The 22866-nt window shown below is 51.4% G+C and overlaps 2 protein-coding genes across 8 annotated transcripts; one reads left to right on the top strand and one right to left on the bottom strand.

Moving 5' to 3' along the window:
* Window positions 1–1246: 1246 nt before the first annotated feature.
* Cryba4 (crystallin beta A4) lies at window positions 1247–9402 on the bottom strand. 6 transcript variants are annotated; one of them, XM_050121179.1, is made up of 7 exons: window positions 9272–9402; window positions 7482–7556; window positions 5927–5977; window positions 5188–5306; window positions 3676–3817; window positions 2720–2862; window positions 1247–1516 (listed from the first exon to the last, which is right to left on the bottom strand). In XM_050121179.1, exons 3-7 carry the CDS (start codon window positions 5963–5965, stop codon window positions 1369–1371), a joined length of 591 nt encoding a protein of 196 aa, XP_049977136.1. In that variant the 5' UTR covers window positions 5966–5977; window positions 7482–7556; window positions 9272–9402; the 3' UTR covers window positions 1247–1368. The 6 variants fall into 6 exon arrangements, with proteins under 6 accessions (XP_049977136.1, XP_049977138.1, XP_049977137.1 ...); XM_050121181.1 differs by lacking the exon at window positions 9272–9402 and adding an exon at window positions 8418–9091; XM_050121180.1 differs by lacking the exon at window positions 9272–9402 and adding an exon at window positions 7692–8079.
* Window positions 9403–9913: 511 nt separating this feature from the next.
* Window positions 9914–22317, top strand: Crybb1 (crystallin beta B1). 2 transcript variants are annotated; one of them, XM_050121177.1, is made up of 6 exons: window positions 9914–10060; window positions 11381–11565; window positions 13446–13564; window positions 16807–16939; window positions 20214–20356; window positions 22030–22317. In XM_050121177.1, the coding sequence occupies exons 2-6, from the start codon at window positions 11392–11394 to the stop codon at window positions 22211–22213; spliced, it is 753 nt and encodes a 250-aa protein (XP_049977134.1). In that variant the 5' UTR covers window positions 9914–10060; window positions 11381–11391; the 3' UTR covers window positions 22214–22317. The 2 variants fall into 2 exon arrangements, with proteins under 2 accessions (XP_049977134.1, XP_049977135.1); XM_050121178.1 differs by lacking the exon at window positions 9914–10060 and adding an exon at window positions 10796–11065.
* Window positions 22318–22866: the final 549 nt, after the last annotated feature.

Genomic DNA, 22866 nt, shown 5'->3' with positions numbered 1-22866 from the left:
GTCTCTGCATCATGCCCCCAAAACTTTGCATGACCCACAGAGGGCTAAATGATCTTATAAGCTGGGTGGCCTCAGGAAAATTTCCTAACCTCTCTGAGCCTCACACTGACTGTATAATCCAGGCTAGCCTCGATCTTTTGAGGGCTGATCCCAACAGGCATGTACTGCTTTACTTGGTTTATCAAAATTCTTAGGGGAGGAAGATGTAGACAAGACAGGGCAAGATGGGGCTGGGTTATAGCTCAGGGGTGAACCACTGGCCTCGGATGCCTGGGACTTTAGTCCAATTCCTGTAATTTACACACAGAAAACAAGCAGAATGTTTTACGACTAAATCCTAGCAAAACCCAAGATGATGGTGGCCCTAGGGCAGCCTGGGCTACATAGTGACATTCTCAAAAAGTGGAGCACTCAGTGGCTAGGCACTTCGCACAAAAGCATGAGGACCAAAGTTCAGATCGTCAGAACCCATATAATGCCAAGTGGGTGTGGGAGCCTGTGAAAAGGGAAGGCCAAGTCAAGGAAGCAAAGATGAGCTTTATCTGGGAGCTCTGGGTTTGACTGGGACCCTCCCTTGCAGGGAACTGAGGAAGCTCTGATGTGTATTGTTGACAAGGGCCTGGATCTGTAAAACACAAATGACACCACGGAAGTGGCAGAGCCACCCATTGGGTCAGGCTCAAAGGGATGGCAAAGAGCCTTTCTCTGGTCTGACTGCAACTGCTGACAGAGTGCGTGCGTGCCCACTGACCAGGCTCTTCCCAGAGGAGCCGGCTGGCTTCGGGTCCTAGCACAGACATGGAGGCCCACAACCAGTCTCTGGGGACCTGATGCCCTCTTCTGCCCGCTATGGGCACTGCATACGGGTGGTGCATAGACCTACGTGTAGGCAAGACACCCAGACACATAAAATAAAATAAAAAATTAAAGTCTAAATCAGTAAAAAAGACAAAAGGGCTAGAGATGTGCGACATCCAGCCCCTCACAACCACCTGTAACCCAGTTCCAAGGGATAGAAGCCTTCTTCTGCATACATAGGGACCACAAACACAGGTGTGGGTATGCACACACACACGCACACACATGGGGGGATGATAAAAATAAACCTCAAACCCAGACAAATAACAGAAATTTTATAAAGCTACAGATTGCTGCTTCAGGAAGGCAAGTAAAATTGAAAAGCACAACAGATACCGAGCCTTCTGTTTTTAATTTTATTTCTTTGAGCTTCATGAGCTGCTGGGGCATGGGGACTGGCTGACAGGGATGCAAGGTTCGCAAGAGGCATGGGGTAGCCAAGAGCAGCCACATCTCCAGCCGGCCACTCCGTCATTCACAAAGGCCCCCCAGTGCGCCTGTGCGTGGTGCTCACTGCTGGATCCTGCGCACACTCTGCACCTGGAAGGTGTGGGCGTGGGAGCCCCACTCCCTAAAGTGCTTGTAGTCACCCGAGTGGTGATCACTCTCCAGTACGTACTGAAAACCTCGGTAGCCAGGAAACTGGGAACAAACCCACCTGGGAAACAGAAGAGATGACTACCACACAGGGGCTCTGAGGCCCAAACCGAGTCAGGCAGCAATGCATGGAAAAGCCCAACCAGCCAGGTTGGCTTTGTGGTCCTGTACTACACTTGTGTGTGCGGGAGCTCTCTCTTTCCCTCACTGCTGCTGTTCCCTGGGGCTAAAACACCCTTCCAGCCACTTTTCAGGGTCACAGTATATGGTCTCCCTCAAAACTATCCATCCACCTGTCTCCTCCAAGCCGTGGTTGTCCCTCCGGAATAGGGATAAAACTGAAGAGTTTTAAGATTACTTTATGAGCAGCTGCCTCCCCTAGAGTGAGCCCTGGTGTAGGAAGCCCGGAACTAGTCTCCCCATGCAGACATTGTGCATAGAGGAGCCAGTGCATAAAGAAGGAAAGGAGATAGACAGGAAGTCTTTCTTCGTCCAGCCCTTTCTCATAGGTGTTCCAAGACATGGGCCCTTGCGTTATTCACAACATGGATTCCTGACTTGGGTTCCCCAAGCCTCCACTGTGTTCTCTCCAGAACAGAGAATCATGCAGAGAACAGTGTCAGCCATATTGAAACACAACCTGAATCTGGTTCCTTGCTATCTGAACAAAAGCTCCGCTTCCCGCCCTCATCCTTGCCTGCGGGAGCCAAGCACCTTGGAGAAAGAGACTTCTGCTCACACACCAGGTCTCCCTCTCAGTCCCAGTCAAGGCAGGGAAACTGAAGCAAGAGTCTCAAAAAACATGTGACCCTAGCCATCCAATCAGAGCATCCCATTCATTTGGACGTGGTGATTGGTTCAGAAGGGAGCACATGACCCACGCTGGGCCAATATGCTCTTTTCCTAGAAACTTAGCCGGAGTAAGGCAAATATTATCACTCCTGCTAGGAGTAGAGCATAAGGCCAAAGTCTCTCTGTCTTTGCATTGGGGAAGAGCTAGTTTAAGAATAGAGCCAGGGGAGTGAGATCGGGAGAAAGGCAGATTCCAGCAGCTTCTGGATCCAGCTGTGCCTGAAGCTGATCACAGGGGCCCACATATATCCTCTGTCCCTAAGCCAGCTTGCTCCGGGTGTCCACTTGTCACAAGCAGTGCCCTCTGTGCCTCCGTGTTCTCTGGCATGCTGTGCCCACAGTCTCTACAGAACGTGTCCCAACCCTGCCCACATCTCTCTGTATTGCCAGCCAGGGCTGTGGGTCTACTTACGCCCCAGATTGAACACGGAAGGAGCCCACTTCAGTGCCGTCCCAGCCCATGGCCTGCAGAGAGGGGTAGTCATCGCTCAGTTCGCCTTTCCTGCCGAGGAAGTTCTCCTGCTCAAAGATGGTCAGCCTAGAGTCACGGTGGTTCTACAGATAACAGAGAGCTCGGTCAGACCACCAGGCGCCAGACTGGACACACTGGAGCCGCTGCTCCTCACTCAGCCTTTGTCTCCCAAGTCAGCCTTTTGTCCAGAGCTCTGAGATTGGCAACAGGAACCGTTGCCAATCTGTCCTTCATAGCATCTGTCCTTCCAAAGGATCAAGGACAGAACAAACTACAAGGATGTCCACCATAACTGATCTAAGTGTCCCATAGCAGGAGACCAGGCAGGAAAATAGGGTGTTGTGTTTTAAGAAACGTATGAATATCTGGGTTAGACTTCGGCCCTTTGCCAGCTGGCTGAGCTCAGGTACACCACACAGTGTTTCTGAGGTGCCATTTCCCCACAGCTGTAACATCGAGCCAACCATATCTCCTTTCCATCTTTGGCAAAGGAGAACAATGCCTGACTCCATCCGCGCTCCATCAACAGCAGCAGTGCACAGTGGAAAGAAGATGGTGAGTTGGGGGACGATACATAGGACCTAGCCTCCTGGCCAGTTCTGCCTTTCCTGGCACCCAGCTTTCCCAGGGGCCCCGGACCATGAAAAGAGGGAAATACCACACAAAAGGGCTCCCACCATAACCAAAATTGCTACAGGCTGAGGTTTCATGTTGGGGTACAGCCACAGCATGTGTACTATCGCTTTATGTCAAATTACAGAACCCTAAGGTCACAGAAGAGAGAAACCACCACATCACTCTCTAGATGATGGATCTAAGCTTGAGTTTGGACATCATCCCCCCAAGGGTCCATGAACTGGGCTCTGGTCACCCCGGGCGCAGGCAGTAGGACTCACGGCACAGGCCACAGGCCGGAAGGAGGTAAGCCTCTCAGCAGGGTAGGCTGTGTTGCCACTCCAGGCATCCCAGGCAGGGTACTCGCCCCTCTCCAGCACGTACTGTTGCCCTTGAAAGCCAGCATGCTCAAAGCCCACCCACCTGTAGACAGACAGGGCAGAAATGGAAAGAAAGAAGAGCTGCCAACCTGAGAACTGGACCGGGGCTCGAAAGGGGCCATCGGCCTCTAAGGCCACTTGACAATACCTGGGTTGTTATGACTTTATAACTTGGGAGGGGGGGTGCAGTGGTCATTCAGTAAGTGGAAGCCAACACTGGAACAGCACCCAGGTCACCCTACCCAGGAGCAATCGTGCCTAGACCTTGCTAATGCCAACTGTGGGAAACCCTGCCTAAACCCAACATAGGAGATTCTGCCTAAGGCCAGCATCACTCTGGCTTCAAGTGTCCAACAGGAAAGGGACTGCCCTAGGCAGGTGCCCTGAAGTCCTCACACATTCATTGCCACAAAGGTCACATCATGTAGACAGGAGTCAGCCATGGGCTGACCTCAGTTTCATTGTTTCCTCCTGATCCTGTCAGACACAGAACTTGACCGTCTGAGTGGTCGGGAGTGTCTTCCCTGAGCTGTTTCTCCTTTTCCTGCCTCGGGGAGGCTTCTGGGATAGCTTCTCTCTCCTGCTCATTTCCTGTGGCAGGAGGGACTTCCATGGTCTCACCTTGAGCTGAAGCCCGGAAGTCACCCTCTACCAATCCCTTTTGTTTTGTGTCACCCTCTGAAGATTCCAGGCTCTTTTCCTTCTGTCCAGCCTCCCCTGGCAGCTTGCAGGGCACTGTCCCTACACAGGCAGCTGTCCTGAGCCCTGTTTCCCAACCTGAGTAGAGCAGACGCTAAAAGAACAATTGGTATGGTGTGAGATGCTATATAGACCACCAAGGTGACCTTGGGAGGTACCCACAGACAAAGCCTGGGCTCTAAGTCAGACCAAGTACCACTCTCCTTTTGGTCTTCTTCCTAATTTTCTGGGATATTTTACCCAGTGGAATAAACATGAGTCACATACCACTAATTACATTTGATCTTTAAGATTAAGTAAAAATTAAAATTCAACTCTTAAGTCACAGAAAATATATTTGAAATTCTTCCTCAACGGCCATGTGTGGCTGGTGAGTCTCAAGCAGATTGAGCAGATTTATAAATCTTCCCATCATTGTAGCAAGGGCTGCTGCAGGATGCTAGTCTTGAGGATCTGGGTGTAAGTAATGCTAACTTTCAGTTTATGTCTAGGAGGGACATCTTCAAACCCCGTGGGGATGCCTCATCTAGTGGGCAGGGACTGTGTGATGGTGTCCCTTACTGTGACTCAACATCCCTGCATTCTCTCTTGCACATGGGAGGGGCACATAGGTACAATTAAAGTGTACATCTGGGAACATGGATAGGTTCTAGCATCCGTCCTTAGATCCCTTCCTGCCCCTACCCCATCCTGACTCAATATCCTCAGACTCACGCTCCACTCAGGACTTTCAAAGATCGCACAGTCTCAAAGCCAAGCTCCAGCACACTGGGACACTCAGCTGTGAACTCATGCCGTCGGCCCTGGAAGCCCTCTTCATCCCACACCACCATCTGCGCAGGAAAGAAGGGAGATGTGTGAGCATCAGGGTTCAGTAAGCACTGAGGGTCTCACCCTGGATTCAGGGTGGAGCCAAACAAGTCAACCAAGGTCACATACTCAAGTGCCTCCTGGGTCAGGTGGTGAGCAAAGTGGACTATGACGTGGCCCTGGACAGCACAGGCCCAGAGTACAGACAACGTCTGTCCACCATCACCTCCCACTGACATCAGGTGGGAATGTAGCAGAGTTTCCATTTCTCAAGGCCTTCATGGAAGACTTTCATGTGGCTCCTCCAAAGGTTTTTTTTTTTTTTTTTTGAGCTATGATCTCATGAGGCCTAGGCTAGCCTTGAACTTACAAGCTTCCGACCTCCAATTCCTCAGCGCTAGGATTACAGGTGTGTGCCATCACTTCCAGCTTTTAGTTTCTCTTTCCAAAGCCACGCTTGGTCAAAGAGATACAGAAGGAAGATTGTGTGACGTGACTCAGCAGTGAGTACCAGGAGATGTGTGACTTCCTGTCTGAAACTTGGGTGCATGCATGGAGTCGGTACCCCTCCCCCGTGAAGCTGCAGTTGGGGATCTTAGCTGGCTTCCTCCCTCCCCTCCCAGGACACATGCTCACTTCCTACCCGCCAGTGTCCGGCTGACTTGGTGCACTGCAGGGTCATGTTGGCCTGGTCCTACAGAGAGAAGAACACAGTCACCTTCTGTCTGATTCCCAGGCACATCCTCAACTGAAGCAGGGGCAGAATCCGGATGGGTCTGGGTGTTCTCAGACTACAGCGACCCTTTTCCCGTCCCACCCATCTGCAAATGGCATCTTCCCAGCCACATCTGGGTCTCTTCGCTTCCATCCCCAGCTCACAGTGGGGCCGCTATGGCTATGTGGGTGGAATGCGGTAAGCACATTTCACACACACACACACACACACACACACACACACACACACACAAGTGCAGCACCAGCCTGATGTATGGCTCTCATAGTGGACACACAGAACACAAAATGATGAGGGGAAAACAACTTGGCATTTAAATAAGAGTAACAGGCAGCAGTCTGGACATCCAGAGACTACCTGGGTTGTGATGGCATTTAGGGTGATCAATGACATCCCCAAAACGATGCCATCAGAGAGCTCAGCTCCACTCCTGCCTCCCACCCAGACTTACCAAGAAAGGCCCAGAGCAAATGTCAGAAGCAGGACCAGGCAAAGTCAGGCTCTTATAGGCAGGAAAGGGACAGGGCCCCCGAGGGACAAACACAAACTCAGCAAGCCAGCGGTAGAAACAAAAGCCAGTCCTGGCCAAGGCCCAGGATGGACATGTCAGCAGCTCTGGCTTTAGTAGGGAGGGAAGAGTGGCTTGCCCCAGGGCCAGCACTAGAGAAGATACGAGGCAGACCGTCCACCTCCATCAGTTCCACGGGACTCCTGACTAGGACTAGGAAAGCCCTAGACTTGGGGCCCAGCATCACCTTGACAGTGGGTGACATTCTGTCTGTCTGCATGGTAGGACAGACATAAGCCAGACTTCAAGACTGCTGTGCCTGCCCTCCCCCACCACTCCACATGCCCCTGCCTCTTCCAGTTGGGCATCAGGCTCTGGCTTGAGGCCACACATTTAAAGGATAGAGACGATTTCCACAGTGGCTTGGAAGAAGGGGCAGTCTAAGCAAAACCCCAGGGGCACGGGGCAAAGGCTTTGGACAGCAAATACAGAGGAGACAGAGCACAAATCTTCAGAGGGGGAATTAAGAGTGATGATCAGAATCCCAGAGAATCTAGACAACAAAGAAGACACTAAGAGACAAACATGGATCTAATCTACATGGGAAGTAGAAAAAGACAAGATCTCCTGAGTAAATTGGGAGCATGGGGACCATGGGAGAGGGTTGAAGAGGAGGGGAGAGGAAGTGAGGGGAGCAGAGAAAAATACATAGCCCAATAAAATCAATTAAAAAAAAAAAGAGTGTTAGTCAGGGCCAGAGCCGGTGCCAGCTGCAAGCCCTGTGGAAGCGTCTGTGCATGCAGAAGCAAGGGGCTGCGGCCTGCAAACATGCTTCACAGAGCAAAGCATGGCAGACAAACACCCGAGTGGCTCCCTGAGCCTTGCCTCTGAGACAGCCTGAGAAGGGCAGTCACAAGAGTAGGTAGCATGGCAGGAACTGCTTGTGGTAAAACTCACTCCTGCTGCTGGGTGAGGTGACCAGATAAAGAGTGAGTTCCCTGATGGGCAGGAAACAGCAACATCTCTTCCTTCCTGAAAATGACAAAAGAGCTGTCACACAAGCAGGACTTGGCAAAGGGTGAATGGGATGCAGGCTCCACAGGCAGCAGCCTGGTCCTGCACCCCATACCTGTGAGAAGGGTCCTGATGCAACTGAACCGCACTTACGTATCGAATGGAAGTGAAAAGACAAAGTGGGCCGGGCAGTGGGGGCGCACGCCTTTAATTACAGCACTCAGGAAGCAGAGGCAGGCTGATCTCTGTGAGTTCAGGGCCTGCCTGGTGTACAGGGTGAGTTCCAGGACAGCCGGCGCTACACAGAGAAACCCTGTCTTGGAAAACTAACAAACAAAAAGACAAAGTGAGGACTGATGGCCGATGAGATGGTCCAAAGGGTACCTACCACCAGGTCTGATGACCTGACTTCAGTGCTGAGGATCACATGATGGAAGGAAAGAACTGAACTCCATGTGGGCACGCATGAAGACACACACACACACACACACACATGCATAATAAAAAAATGTTTAATGTTAATGGTTAGCCCGAGAGCACAGGTGTAATAGCTGTTAGCTGTCTCGGTCTTGGCAACTTCTGCTATCCTTGCTAGCAGAAGTACTTATCACTATAAATGCCAGTTCCCCCAAAGCAGGAGCTCATAGTGTCTAAGAGTCTGGACTTGGGAGGTTAGAAGGAACAGCCCTGCATGGTGGTGCACACTTGAAATCCCAGCACTTGGGATGTGGAGGCGGGAGCTCACCTCAGCTACACAGAGAACTTGAGGTCGGCCTGGGCTACACCCTATCTCAATAAACTAAAAAGAGATAAAAGGGTAGTGTGAGTGCCAATTCCACATGGGGAAGAGGGCTGGGAGGGGACAAAGGAGCCACCCACCTTCTTGTCTATAAATGGTTCATCTGAAGGCAGACAGCAGAGTCACAAAGTGCTCAGAGAAGAGCTGCCCAGCAAAGAGGCTGCTCCGCATCTCCCAGAACCTCTGGCAAGCTGCCCATTGGCAGGGTGGTAGGGGGACGAAACTACCCGAGATCCTGCCCTTGAAGCCCAGATCTGTGGGTGGCCCCCACCACAGGCATCTTGGCCCGACACACAGTGGCTGCCCCATCCTGTGTTCCCAGCTTGCCCTTCAAGGACTTGGCCTGGGATGAAAGGCAGAGAGGAGGTTAGCAGGGAGAGGGACTCGTGGGCAGAGGGGCAGGGCCAGCGTTGGTCCCAGGCCAGAGTGACCACAAGATAGAGCTAGGCTGTGTGGGGGTCCTGGACTTCCCAAAGAAGAAGGGTTTCTCAGAGGAAGAAGTATCCCACTGGGGCTGAAGACATGCCTCAGTACACTTGGGGTTCACACTGTGGACAAGGGTGAAAGCTGCTCTCGTCTGTTTGGGTAAATGGGGGACCATCTGCCTTCCACCTGCTGGAGTTCACTGGCCCACAAGGACACATGGCCAGCCGGCTTTCTCTCTTGCCTCAGGCTCCCTCCAGCTCTCCCTTCTGTAGTCTTCTCCACCTCCCTTCCTGCTTATCACGCTTCACCCTTTGATCTCTGTCCTCACCTTGGCTGTCCATTACCTGTCTCCCAACCCTCTAGTGAACACTAGAATTCCCCCCCCCACACCCCATATTTTATTCTCACGCTGTCGGGGACCTGTGAGGGTCCAGGCCATGTGTGAAGTGCTGGCCCCTTACCCAGCCATGGGGGGTGTGAGATTGCTCAGAGACTCCGTGTTCCTCACCCTGGCAGCAGTCCTGGGTTCAGTCCCTGGAAGCTGATGGGCAGTTAGGAAGGGCCTTGCCTTAAACCTGAGATCCAGCCCACGCCACCACACTAGAAACAGGATGTCAGGCAGACCTCAGTCAGTGCCAAGGTCAGATGGCCTGAGATGAAGCGTGCGGGTTAGAGCCTGCCTGCCTCCTCTGGCCAGTGCTGACCTCTGCACCCAGCCTTCCACAACTAAGAAGCCAGTGCAGTAAGAGCCAGGGTGGGGCGGCTTGCTTCTGAGCCAATCACAAGGCCAGGGGCTGCAAACACACAGAAGTGCTCAGGAATGGGGCTGTGAACTGAGAGCCCTTCTGTCTTGATGGAGCATGTTCAAACGCAGTGTTCTCTTCAGTTCTGCATAGCATCCCACAGGGAGGCATGTCACCTGTACCTGTAGACGGAGACTTCTGAAGCTGTGCTCTGTGTTTGGCCCTGAGGCAGGATTCTAATTCAGCTTGCCTCCTACCTGGTGCCCCTTCCCTACCCTAGGCTGGCAGCCAGCAGGGCCCTGGGCCTCCTCCAGTCAGGATAATGGACACTGGAGTCAGAATAGGGTTGGGGCCAGGCTTTCACTGTGTTCCAGGCTCACAATGAAAAGTGCTAGCCTGTGCAGTACCGGGGCAGAGCCAGCCCTGGAGCCTGTCCAAGCTTGCTGAGCCAGCTACCTCTTTGTACTGCACACTATAGACCCTAGTGTCTGCCAGGTTATAAAATGGGGGGTCGGCCCTGAGGCACCCACAGCACCCGCCTGCCTCCAACACAGGTAAGAGGGGACCGCCACACTGCCAGAGAACTGGGGGAAGGTGGAAATAAAGGGAAGAAGGGTGAAAATAGAAAGAGAGAGTATGATGAAGAACTGGACAGACACTGGGAAGAAGCAAAAACCAGAGCTGTTGCCCGTGCATACTTGTCTAGCCCTCTCTCAAGGCAGAAGGATGCTGAGAACTGGAAACTAGCCTAGGCTACAGAGAGGGACCCTCTCTTAAAACAACAAAACAGAAATAGAGGAAGGGAAGAAGAGAGACAAGCAATGATAAAAGTATTCTGCCAGAGGCAGATTGGAGGGGCAGGGAGAATGAACCCAATGCTGGGCAAGGAGGGGCCTCTGAGGACAGAGACAAGGTTGAGGGTGGTTGAAAGCCCCAGATGTGGCTCAGATGTGTGGGCAACTGAGCAGCCAGTCCTCCTGCAGAAGGCTGGGAGGTGTGCGCTCGCCCAGTTAGAGAGAAGATGTTGGGAACCCAGCTAGACCAAAGGAGTTTTCTCTGGGCCCCAGTACTCCAGTGGTTTGTAAATTATCAACAGAATCCAGGGGATAGTGCAATCAGGTATGTCCCGTGCCAAGAAGTCTGTTTTTTGAGGGACCAGGAGAGCTGAGGTCACAAGTCACAGTTCTGGTGGAGAGTGCCAGAAGCACGCCACTCCCTCCTCTTAAACCTCCCAAACCCAAGTGCCAGGCTGATGTTTGCACACCCACATCTGCCCTCAGAGGACGCCAGGGGCGGATGGTTGGGAGAGGCTCAGGACACACACACTTACACTGAGTTTCTGAACAGATATTGGCTGAGCAGCTCCCATGCTTCTAGCAGAGAGCCAAGCAAGCTGTCCTAGATAGAAGTGTTTACAAGGTTGCATTTAGTAACCCAGGTGCCTGTCCATCTGCTGGCTGAGGAGGGAGGCGACTGCCCTGTAGATGGCAGGGCACCTTTACTCTATCTAGATTGTAACAGGAGATCCAGACGCGCCCCCCTTCCAGCCCACAGTTAAGGTGGGTGTGAGGCATTTGTTACTGTATTTGATGAAACACTCCTGAGTGAGCTGTCACTCAGCTGATGTGGTAAAGCCTGCTACAAACACATGTGATAGTAAACAAGCACAAGGGGCCAAGGAAGAGAGTAGCAGAGTGTGGGGCTTGAAGGAAGGACATAGCCCAGGAGAGGGACAGCTTCAGGGTGTCTTGTTTCCCAGGGGGAGTCGATGTCTGTGAAGGAGCCTTGTCACCGGGTGAGAAGCATAAGGGTAGAGGCCACTTGGGATTGCCGCCCCAAAATCATTCAACCCAAAGATTTATTTTTCTTTGCAGCATCAGGAACCATGTCTCAGGCTGCTAAGGCTGTGGCTACCATGGCGGTGAACCCCGGGCCTGATGGCAAGGGGAAGGGGGGCCCAACCACAGGGTCAGCCCCAGCCCCTGGCCTGGCCCCTGGCCCAGCTTCTGTGCCCAGGCCCAGCACCAAAACAGGGGACCTGCCTCCTGGGAGCTATAAGGTAAGGACAGGATGGGCAGGGGAGGCTTTACAATCCACACTCTCCTCATCCCTCCTCCCCTTCCTCCCCTCCATCCTCATTCTCTCTCCTTTGCAGATCTTCTCTCCCTTCCGTGTTTCTGAGTCTCTGCCTCCCTATGCTCTCTTTCCTCTGACTCTTTTTGCTTTCTGTCCTCCCTGACCTGTTCTCCATCCTCGCTGGCCTGCACTCCATCCTCCTTGTTCTGCTCTCCATCCTCCCTGACCTGTTCTCCATCGTCCCTGGCCTGTTCTCCATCCTACCTGACCTGTACTTCACCCTCCCTGGCCTGCTCTCCATCCTCCCTGGCCTGTTCTCCATCCTCCCTGGCCTGTTCTCCATCCTACCTGACCTGTACTTCACCATCCCTGGCCTGCTCTCCATCCTCCCTGGCCTGCTCTCCATCCTCCATGACCTCTCCCTCCCAGACAGTCTGGGAACCTCAAGGGTTCCCAGAACCCTTGCCTGGAAGGAAAGGGAATTCCCTGAAGTGTTCAGTGGTCCTCCTGCTGCAAGATGCCTGCTACCAGGCCAGACTGTACATAGGAGCTTAGTGGTTGGCAAAGCCAGAAACCAGAGGGGAGTGTGTTTGGTGGCAGGGACCACTCATCCCAGGAGAGCCACCAGGCCACCAGGCTGACCTCTGATTTTCCTGGAAATTCTTCCCCTAAGTCCAAGTTGCAGGGCTCCTGGAGAGCCAGACTCTCTGTCCTTGGGGTTTGATTTATGGTGGTTTTACCCTCAGGTAGAGCCCTGGCCACACTTGGTTTATGACTCACATCTGGCCTGGATGTGGCTGGTTTTGATTTATGTCATTGCATTTAATCATTAGATTACTTTTTTAACAAGGTAGCGTATACCTACCTGCAAACCCACAATCCATATATAAGCTAAGATTTGATGGAAACCCTCTACCTGGCCCTAAGGGTCCCTCAGAACACTATCCCTACCATAATCTCCCCAACTTTAAGTATCTGCCACCTGCACCTGGTGCCAGATAGGTGCATTGACATCACTGAATGGTAATGTTGCTGTTGGGGCAGAAAATATGCAAAAATCCAGATGGGAGCTGCAGAGACGAATGAGGGCTGAGTGAGCATTACCTATATTTGGGTCCACAAATAAGGAAACAGTTCGTATCTCCCCTGCCCAGAAGGAGCTCTTTGAAGGTAGAGGTTGGGAAAAGAAAAGGAAGAGGAAGAAGAAGAGAAGGTGGAGGAGGCGGGGAAGGAGGGAGACCCAGAGGCAGTGGTGACTTCCCAGAGTTGTACCTGGCTATGAGGAGTACCACAGTGGAAGGCATTCGGTTCCTGCCCAGTGTAGAGCAGGAGCAATCCAAGAAGGCTTCTCGGTGAAAGTGGGTTCTGCACCTAGAACCGGGTCAGGGCCATGTATGTAGCCTGGAATATGAGTTAGGCAGTGGAAGATCCAAGTTGGGGACTCCTGGTGAAGAGGTCATGCCTAACTGAGAAATAACGCAGAGAAGAAACTCGAAGAGCTGGGCCCGGTGGCACACATACAATTAGTCCCACTACTTGGCGGTGGAGGCCAGAGGATCCCAAGTTTAAGGCTAGCCCAGATTACAGAATAAATTCCAGGTAATCTAGGCTACATAGGGAGACCTTGAATGGGAGACACGGGTCCCCATTTCTGCACCTGCCCATGGTACTGACGTGGGAAGACAGGGAGCAGGCTCATTCACAAACTGAGGGTCATGGCATCCTGGCAGTGATTGACACAAGCCCTTCAGGAGTTGTTGGATCTGAGCCCCTCGTCCACCAGATTTGTTCATTTGGAGGTCAGGACCATGGAGCCAGGTCACCCCTCAATCTTCCCCGGTCATGGGGGGCTTCTCTTGACAGCTGGTCGTCTTCGAGCAGGAAAACTTTCAGGGCCGTCGGGTTGAATTCTCCGGGGAGTGCCTGAACCTGGGGGATCGTGGTTTTGACCGAGTGCGCAGCCTGATCGTCATCTCAGGACCGTGAGTGCTGGACGGGGAGGGACACTCTCTACCACAAAACAGTTACATTTGCCTGGAGAGTGCCTGAGTAGTAGTCACCCCTTGGTCTTTCCCCAGCTTCTCTGCACACCTGGGGGGAGGGGTATGGTACTCCCTCATTGACAGTTGAGGAAACTGAGACTCAGAGATGACCTGGCACTGTAAGGCTACCTTGGGAGGAACCACATGTCCCCAGACATCCCCTCTCCCAAACATCTGTAGTGTAAAATGCAGGTGCATAGCTTGTCACCTATAACAGCACCAAGTTGTCTGAGAGAGGGCTACCCTACTCCCCAGTCAACAGACAGGGAGACCTTGGCACTGAGGGCTTAGTCAATGGGTGAGGTCACCCATGCTGAGTGGCAGCATCCACATCTGTCACAGGCTCTTGGATTTTACTCCCGGTTCTCAGAAGCAGAAAACTATCTCTCCTGGGTTATCTCCATTGTCCTCTCTGCTATTGTTTTTCCACCATGAAATCCCCAGGGGGAATGGCCAGTCAGTGTTTAAAGCATCTCAAGCTGCCCACAGCACAAAAGGAAGGCCCAGCTTGAGTTCAAGGTCAGATTGAGATCGGACCTACTTGGGTTCCAATGCTCACTCCTTCCTGTATCTTGTCCTGTCTCCAAGCCTGCTTCCTTGAAGCTGAAACGGTAAGAGGAAGAATGATTCTGAAACAGGGGTTGGCACTGTAGACATCCAAGCATGACAGGCGACAGTGATGGCCATCTACTACTTCCCTGTGGGTCTCAGCAGCACTCTGTGGTCTACGTTCTGTTTTGGGGGGCCACTCATGCCTCTCGCGCCCACTCCATTCCTGGTGTGGTCAACCCCAGTCAGTCCCACCCATTCCCTAAGCCCATCTGGGACAGAAACTGCTGGATGTGGCCATCTTGAGGTTTCAGAATGTTTGGGATGCTGATGACTCAAAGCCAGAGTATCTCTCCTCAAAAGGAGAGACGGCTGTTGTTGTTGTTCAGGGGCTGTACCCCAAACGGAAAGATGTGGGCCTGAGATCCAGGGGCAAGGGCTCTGTCAGGGTCAGCAGGTGTGTGGGAAGAAAAGGATGAAGAGGGGATGAGCAGGGGAAGGAGGAGAGAGACGTTACCTGGGAAATCTCAGCCTGAAACCCAACACCATGTTTGGGCACCACCTCTCAGGGCTGAAGCTCCATTTGATTCCTGCCCTCCTTTTCTTGCCTGTGGCTCAGATGAGTCATAGGCAATGAGAATGGGCACCGGGACACTTACTTGGCATTTCTCGCTGCTGATTGAGTCCTCATGGGCTATCCAAAGAGGACAGAGGAAGGTGGAGGGAGAGGAGCAGGTGACTAGACCACACCTGCCTCGTCTTTATATAAGCAGTAGCTTCCTCCTCGCTAGTCATAGACGAGCTGCTGTGTGAGCTTCATGTTGAGTCTGCTCCAGGAGTTCCCTAGCTCCAGACGCTCAAGCTTTTCAGGAATGTGCATGCAGTCACTTCTTCTCTTTTACTGATGTTTAACCATCATCCGTGACTGCTCCAAATCACATGGTGAATAAGTCAATGATGAACTGGGATTAGAACTCAAGTCTGTCATTTCCCAGAGTCTCTGGTCTTCATACCTGTGTGGCACCAGTTTCTGAGGTTCCCTCCCCATCTACACATTCTGTCCGCCACATGTGTCACCTGTTCATCTGCACATCCATCTATAGGCCAATCCATCAGTCTAGTATCCATCCATTATTCCCTTTTATCCATCTTCCATCCCATATCACCTATTTGTTCATTCATCCAACTATTCAGCCATCTACACACTGATCTTCCTGTCCTCACGAATGCACCTACTCATCCCTCTACTCATACACCTATTCATTCATCTACTGATCCACTTATTCATCCACCCATCAACCCACACATTCATCCATATATTCATTTATCTCCATATCCTCCTACCCATACATATATACATACATACATACATACATACATACATACATACATACATACATTTACCCTTCTATCCATCCTTTCAGTGAGCCGGCCAACCAGCCTTATTTTCCTCTTCTTCTCCAGTCTGTTAACAAAACCTCACTAGTGTTCTTTGAGGACAAGTTCACATCTTTCTTCCTGTCACTTTAATGTGGTTGGTTCATCTCTCAGACAATATCCTGAGGCTCGTGGGGTGTCTCCTCATTGCCATCTTTCTGGTGAGAAGGTCCCAGTAGCCCTCAGGAAGACAACACGGTGTTCCACTGGTTCTTTCTTGGTCCCTTAGAATTCCACACACATAGACTGAGGATCACCCTTCCCCCCATAATCTTTGCCCTAACCCTCCTAATCAGACCACAGTGAAAAATGTCCAATTTACCCCCTGTGAAAGACCCTTCACATGTGCCGTCACGTCATGAGAGTTCACCAGGTGTCTGAGACTCACTGTCACGCTCCGTTTCTGCAGCCCCCCCTCCCACCTGCCAGGCTAGTTCTCAGAAAATGGGAATTATTTTTTCTCTCCTATCTGGACTTCTGGGACTACTCACATTTGCTTCCTTTGATTTCATTGTTTGGAGACAGGGTCTCACTATGTAGCCCAGGCTGGCCACAGATATCATGATCTTGCTGCTTTTCCCTTGTGCTGGAATTGCAGGCTGCATCACCCTGCCCAACTCCTGTGTTCTATTTGAACACAAGCTTACACCACTCTAGCAATTTAAAACCTAGTTCCATTGTAAGTCATGGGTCCCTGTAAGAAGCCTTGCTTTGAACCCAAAGCAGCACTTCATACCCTGGCCTGAAGGACTGGAAGCAGTGCCTGTTGTTCACGTGGTTGGAAAGAAGTGACCAGTAGGCATCAGGATCACATTAGCAGCAAGCAGTGACTTCCTCCTAGTTATTAGTGAGATTAAAAGAAAATCTTTCGTGGTTAGTTAGTTGGCCCCAGGTCCTTATAGCATTTAAAGTCTGTGTGAATCCCATATTGGCTAAAATAATTTGCTCAGATAATTACAAATAGTGTCTCATTTAATCCTTTGCCAACTCCAGAAAATGCTAGTGTAGATGAAGTGATGAAGCCTGGGATGGGGAAGGCACTTAGGAAAGAAAGGGGTTTAGCACAGAATAAAGCCTAGACCCATTGGACCCACTTGGGATTTTCATTTTGGTGCCTGGGCCTCTGTGCTGGGGAGGGAACTTGCTGATGTGTTAACCTTCCCGTCTCTGTCCCTCTTGGTCCTTCTTGTGTTCAGCTGGGTGGCCTTTGAGCAATCTGCCTTCCGTGGGGAGATGTTTGTCCTGGAGAAGGGTGAGTACCCCCGCTGGGACACCTGGAGCAGCAGTTATCGCAGTGACCGGCTCATGTCCTTCCGGCCCATCAGGATGGTGAGTGGCTGGAACTGGGACAGCGGTCTATGGTGAGCAGGGAAGCATGGTGACACAGGCCCATGGTCCCTGCACAGGGGAGGGGGAGGCAGTAGGGTTATGAGTTCAGATCTAGCCTTGGTTACAAGCGAGACCCTGTTGCAAAAAGAAAAAAGAAGAAAGTTGCGAAGTGACTGAGAAAGGGACTTTGGGAAGGACAGTTGTGACAATTAATGCTGAGTTAGCTTAGTGATGTTTAGATCGGTGTAAAGAAGATGAATCTAGATCGTGAAGATAGCCCTGCATGGTTGTTCCAGAATTATGAATTGATTATGAGTCATGAGCCAATTACGTTTTACTCATGCATGCCTGGCTTGGATGGTGCTGACTCTCACCTCTTGAGGTGGGAAATGTCTGTGAAGAAAGTGTGTTCATGTGCGTGGGGTATGCTAGGTGCATAGAACCCAGGACTATGAGGCGTTACTAATGCGTCACTGTGAGTTAGGCAGCCTGATCTGCCCATCTGTGGAATGGGTGCAGTTGAGACGCATGCTCAAGGAGGACGGTGCCCATGAAGTTACCGCTAGAGCAATGGCTCTCAACCTGTGGTCACAACCCCTTTGCCTAAACTCCATCTCCAAACACATTTACATTACGACTCATGATAGCAGCAAAATTACAGTTATGAAGTGGCAACAAAAATAATTTTATGGTTGGGGTCACTACACATGAGGAACTGTACTAAAGGGGTCTCAGCGTTAGCAAGGTTGAGAACCACTGCTCTAGACGTTGCTATCTGATATAGTAGGCACTAGCCATTTGTAGCCCAGGCTTCCTATTTCTCCCAGGGTTAGAGATGTGCTGCACCACAATCAGATCCTAAGTAGTTGCTGAGCCTGTGAAATTGATCTGGTCTGGATGGAGCCGAGCCATAACACTCTCCTGGTTTTACATACACCACCATACCATTCTCATGAGCATAAAAGATTGTGTTCTTGTGATACATTAACATTAAAATTATGGTTATATTTTAGACATAGACGTTTAGACAAAATATATTAGAAAAAATTTAAAACTCTTACCACTCATCCTCACCCCAGGTAAATTAGTTCTGAATCTGGTGCCGCTGGGGGCACTAGCCCCTTTCCTTCACCCCAGCCCCACTCCAGATAAATTAGTTCCGAATCTGGTGCCGCTGGGGGCACTAGCCCCTTTCCTTCACCCCAGCCCCACGCCAGGAGATCTTTTACACTTAGGGAAGTGGTCCAGTTGTCTGATTTGTCGTCTGTGTCCCTGTGACTGTCCTTCTCCCGAGCACCTAGCATACCCCACGCACATCACTCTTGCGTCCCCGCCTCCCTTTCATCCCGCTTTCATGAAATTAAAGAGTTGTTTCCCAAATAAAACCTGACCATTGGGATCAAATGTGGTGGTACACACCTTTAACCCAGCACTCAGGGAGCCAGAGGCAGCAGATCTCTGAGAGTGTACAGTCAATCTGGTCTACAAAGCAAATCCCAGGCCAGTCAGAGATACATGGTTGAGACCCTATTAGACAGTTTAGGGTAGCCTGATTCTGCCAACTCCACCCCAGGCCCTGGAAGCCCATCAGTAACCAGAAACCTTGGTCTGTGCTGCTTGGGGTAGGTTGGTAGGCGGGGAGACTAGGCCTGGCAGTAAGCAGGGCAGCCAGCACCTGAGGGTCGCTTGAGAACTAGCTGAGTTGGCCCAAGGACAGCTGTAGGGAAAGTAATCCAGGGGCCAGTGAGGTCAGAGTCCTGCAGCAGGGTCAGACTAGCTGAATAAATGACACACTATCACTTGACTGCAGCAGGAGTGGCCGGGGGTGGAGGCACAGGGTGAGAAGGGGTGTCTGCAAGGTGGGGTCCCACAGGGCTTTATGGGGCACCATGAGGTCTCACCTGCATTGCAATAGGGAGCCACAGACTGGACCCTCCTCAAGGTCCTCAAGATGGCAATAGTTATAGGTAATAGTCACTGGCATTGATTAAGTAGCGACCTTGTCTCCAGTGTCCCCATCCCCACCTCACACCACAATCCTCTTTCAAGGATGTTTGCTGTCTATCCCTTCTCTTCCACTCATTGTGACCTCTGCCCTACTTTGCTCTCTAGCTCTCGTACACAGTCCCTCTTAAATTTCCCTTCTCCTTTAACTCCTCCCTTGGTCCACTGCTCTTCCCTCTGGGAGAGCTAACTAACTTACTTCACTTACAGTCTTCCACGTAAGTGTGTCTCACGAAAGGATGTGCTTGTGCCCTGCCCCCCCCCCCGTTGCTAGGTGACAATGTTGAATGAAGCACCCCTTTAACGAGCACCTGCTGGATGTTCGGCGCTTCCTCTTCCTTTTGTGGAATTTGTAAAGTAGCCCTAGTAGGCAGAAGCCATTACAACACTAATTGTAACAATAAGAAATCCGAGGCCCAAGCATGGAAAATGAAGTTCTTCAAGCTGCACAGCTCGTCAGCAATGGGCTAGGTCTCGCTCCGCCCTGCTGGCTACACATCCCCATGGCACTTCACCTCTTAAAACTCAGTGGGGCTGAGGCTGGGGCTCAGTGGCAGAGCACTTGCCTAGCATGTAGCAGGACCAGGATTCCATCCCTAGCACTAAAAAAAAAAAAAAAAAAAAGCAAAATCAACAACCAAAAGAACACCAGTTCCAGCCAGAACTCTTCTATGCTGGCATTCAAGGGTGCACCTCAGTCTCTTCCAGGTCTATCATTCAACCACAAAGTCTCTTACCCGCAGTCCTGGGGTGAAGTGGCAGCAAACCCACTCTATAGGAGAGCACACTGAGGCCTGCAGGACAGAGTGAAATGCCCAATGTTGGGCATAAGGACCACAGTTCGGGCTCAAATGCAGATCCACGCTCCATCTGTCTGTCCTTCTACAACTACGGTCCATTGCAGCTCACTTGATTAGAATTCATATAAAGAGACATTGAAAGGGGCTTCCCAATACCTCAGAGACTGCTGGGAATTGGGGATGATACTTCTCTGGAAGGTACTATCCCTTGCTGGCGGTGTGCTGTAAACCAATATGTTTGCCCTCTCTGGGCCTCTGTGTTGCTGCAAGGTGATGCCACGCATTTCCCCATAAGAACTTAAGCCTGTATGGATGATTCCATTTTATCCTTGGGCACCTGAGGTGTAGAAGCCATTATCCTCTCTTCCCAGAGGAGGAGGGTCCACACTGGGCAAGTCCAAGGGGTCCCTCCTCATCCCTTTCTTCTACCCACCCCAGCTTCCATTTCTGACTGGTCTTGGCCTCCCCAGGACTCCCAGGAGCACAAGATCTGCCTGTTTGAAGGAGCCAACTTCAAGGGCAACACCATGGAGATCCAAGAGGATGACGTGCCCAGCCTCTGGGTATATGGCTTCTGTGACCGTGTGGGCAGCGTGACCGTCTCCGGTGGCACGTAAGCAACCAGGTCCTGGACCTCATAGCAAGTGCAGAGAGAGAGGCTAAGGCCACCAGAGGTGAAATGTCACATCAGGTCTCTGGGAAAGACCTCATAACCGTCCCCCATAAACACACAGACACATGTACAAATTCACACACAGACACACACATACAGATATATATACAAACACACATGCATACAGACACATGCATACAAACATACACTGATACACACAGACACATATACACACCCAGTCACATACACACAGAGACCCACACATAGATATACACAGACACACACAGGCACACACAGTCACATACATATAGATATGCAGAGACACACAGACACACACATACACACACACAGAGAGTCTTCCATGACGGACTGGGTCCTGGGGTTCTGCCAACAGATCACATGTTTCTGTGGCAAGTGACAAGTTCCACCTCCATCTAAGTACTAAAGCCCACAGTGGAGAGACTCTCAGCTGCTCAGGAGTAATGTGGCCCTGGCCAGAGCTGATGTGGACAGAGGGTAGTTCCAGCAGAGGTGTCTGGGTAAGATGGCACCCCATCTTCACCTGCGTGCTGCTGGCTGCACAATGCGTGGTTGAAGCTTCCTCATCCACCCAAATTCCTGGCATCTGAGGTTCCCAAGCAGAGCCTTTTATCCTACTTCTTCAAGAACCTAGGGAGAGTCAGTGGCCTTGTCTCTAGTCATGGACCCTGTGAATGAATGTCCTTTTTGCCTTTCTATAGTGCTTCCAGGATGGTAGCCTTTTCCTAGCCCCCTTTTCCTTCCGCCCTGAACCTCATCCATTCCTCTCAGAATTCTGAGTTTTGTCTGAGAGCCTGCCACGTGCTGGACACCCAGAGGCAAGGCTTGGATTGAGGCCACTCTCTGCTTAGAGGGGTTTCCTCTGCCCAGCAGTAGAGACACCAGTGTGCTCTGTACAGTGAGGACATGGTCCAGCCTTGACTACCCACTGTAGCAGTGTGGAAGGAACAGGGCGGGATCTGGCTCTTTCTCTACAGAAAACAGCCAAGGGCAAGCAAAAGACCTGGCTTGTGTTCAGGCAAGGACCGAACGTGGAGTGAATCGCTGAGTGCCCCTTTCTTTGGTGAGGGAGCCTCTGTGCTGCACTCAGCCATCAGAGGAAATGAGTCCCAGAAACGGAGCGAGAGGTATCACCGCCATCACCACTCCCAGAGAGTAAACTGAGGCCCACAGGGCTCAGGTTCTGGACTTGACTCTAGGTTATTTATCTGACACTGGACAGTGCTTACAGTAGTCAGAGAGACCGCCACGTATGAAGGGCCACTCAGGTTTGGAGACATGGCTCCTGATGCCTCGTCCTCATCACCTGGGAGCTCAAGATTCATGTATTGAATTCTGTCCTTCCTGGACCCGTGGGTGTGGACTTACTGTCTACAGTGGGGGCATTTATTTCATTTGGTCCCCAAGCGTACTCAAAACAGCAGCCAAGTGACAGTGCCCACTTTTCAGAGGAGAATCTACTGAGGCCTACCGGAAATGGGAAGGCCATTCCCCAGAGCATGGGGCAGGAAAGGCCGAGCAAGGCAGGTGTGTGGACCCTCCTGGGACACTAGCTGCAAGATGGGTAACAAGAGAGAGGTTGGGGAAGAGGGAGCACCCTGGCTGTCTCTACACCTTTCCCACTCTCTTCCCAGATGGGTCGGCTACCAGTACCCAGGCTACCGCGGCTATCAGTATCTGCTGGAGCCTGGCGACTTCCGACACTGGAATGAGTGGGGTGCCTTTCAGCCACAGATGCAGGCTGTGCGTCGCTTGCGTGACCACCAGTGGCATCATGAGGGCTGTTTCCCGGTGCTGACCGCAGAGCCTCCCAAGTGAGCCAAGCTGCACCCCTCCCCGCTGCAGACCTCTCTGCCTCAAACTGTCCCATCTCCCCCTGCTAATAAAAGGTTCCTACAGCCAAAATACCCTTGGGTCTGTGAATAGTGTGTGCCCACCTGCAACATCTATTTGTAGTAGCAACTAGAACAATCAATCATAAATACAGAAATCTCTTCAAAGATCTTTCTTTTTTTTTTGAGGGAGGGAGCAGGTCTTATGTCCCAAGCTGGCTTCAAGTTTCCTGTACAATCAAGTATGACCTTGGATTTCTGCACCCCTTGTGTAGTGGAAGATATCCTTAAATTTCTGAGCTGCCTTCTCCTTAGAGGCGTGAGCTACTATGCCACTTGGGACTGAACGCAGGACTTTGCACATGCTAGGGAAGAGTTCTACCAACTGAGCAACACCCCCAACCTATTTGCTTGTTGGTTTATTTAATTATTTATTAAGACAAGGTCTAGAGGCTCTTGAGATGGCTTAGTGGTTAAGAGCACTGGTTGCACTTCCAGAGGACCGGGATTCAATGTCCAACACCCACATGGTGGCTCCCAAACAGCTATAGCTTCAGTCCTCAGGTATCTGTTGCCCTCTTCTGGCTTCCACAAACCCCAGGGATGCTTGTGATGCACAAACATTCATACAGACAAAAC

The sequence above is a fragment of the Alexandromys fortis genome, unplaced genomic scaffold (genome assembly GCF_014885135.2).
Source record: "Alexandromys fortis isolate MF-2015 unplaced genomic scaffold, M_Fortis_MF-2015_v1.1 scaffold_197, whole genome shotgun sequence".
Taxonomy (NCBI): domain Eukaryota; kingdom Metazoa; phylum Chordata; class Mammalia; order Rodentia; family Cricetidae; genus Alexandromys; species Alexandromys fortis.
This window is presented reverse-complemented; position numbering and strand designations above follow the sequence as displayed.

Excerpts from the sequence above, each read along its gene's own strand:
- Cryba4 (XM_050121179.1), bottom strand. The coding sequence starts at position 5,965 with ATGACCCTGCAGTGCACCAAGTCAGCCGGACACTGGCGG. Across the intron at positions 5,307-5,926 it reads AGTCAGCCGGACACTGGCGG|ATGGTGGTGTGGGATGAAGA; the intron begins GTAGGAAGTGAG and ends TTTCCTGCGCAG. Across the intron at positions 3,818-5,187 it reads TTGAAAGTCCTGAGTGGAGC|GTGGGTGGGCTTTGAGCATG; the intron begins GTGAGTCTGAGG and ends GTCTGTCTACAG.
- Crybb1 (XM_050121177.1), top strand. The coding sequence starts at position 11,392 with ATGTCTCAGGCTGCTAAGGCTGTGGCTACCATGGCGGTGAACCCCGGG. Across the intron at positions 13,565-16,806 it reads CTGATCGTCATCTCAGGACC|CTGGGTGGCCTTTGAGCAAT; the intron begins GTGAGTGCTGGA and ends TCTTGTGTTCAG. Across the intron at positions 16,940-20,213 it reads CCTTCCGGCCCATCAGGATG|GACTCCCAGGAGCACAAGAT; the intron begins GTGAGTGGCTGG and ends TGGCCTCCCCAG.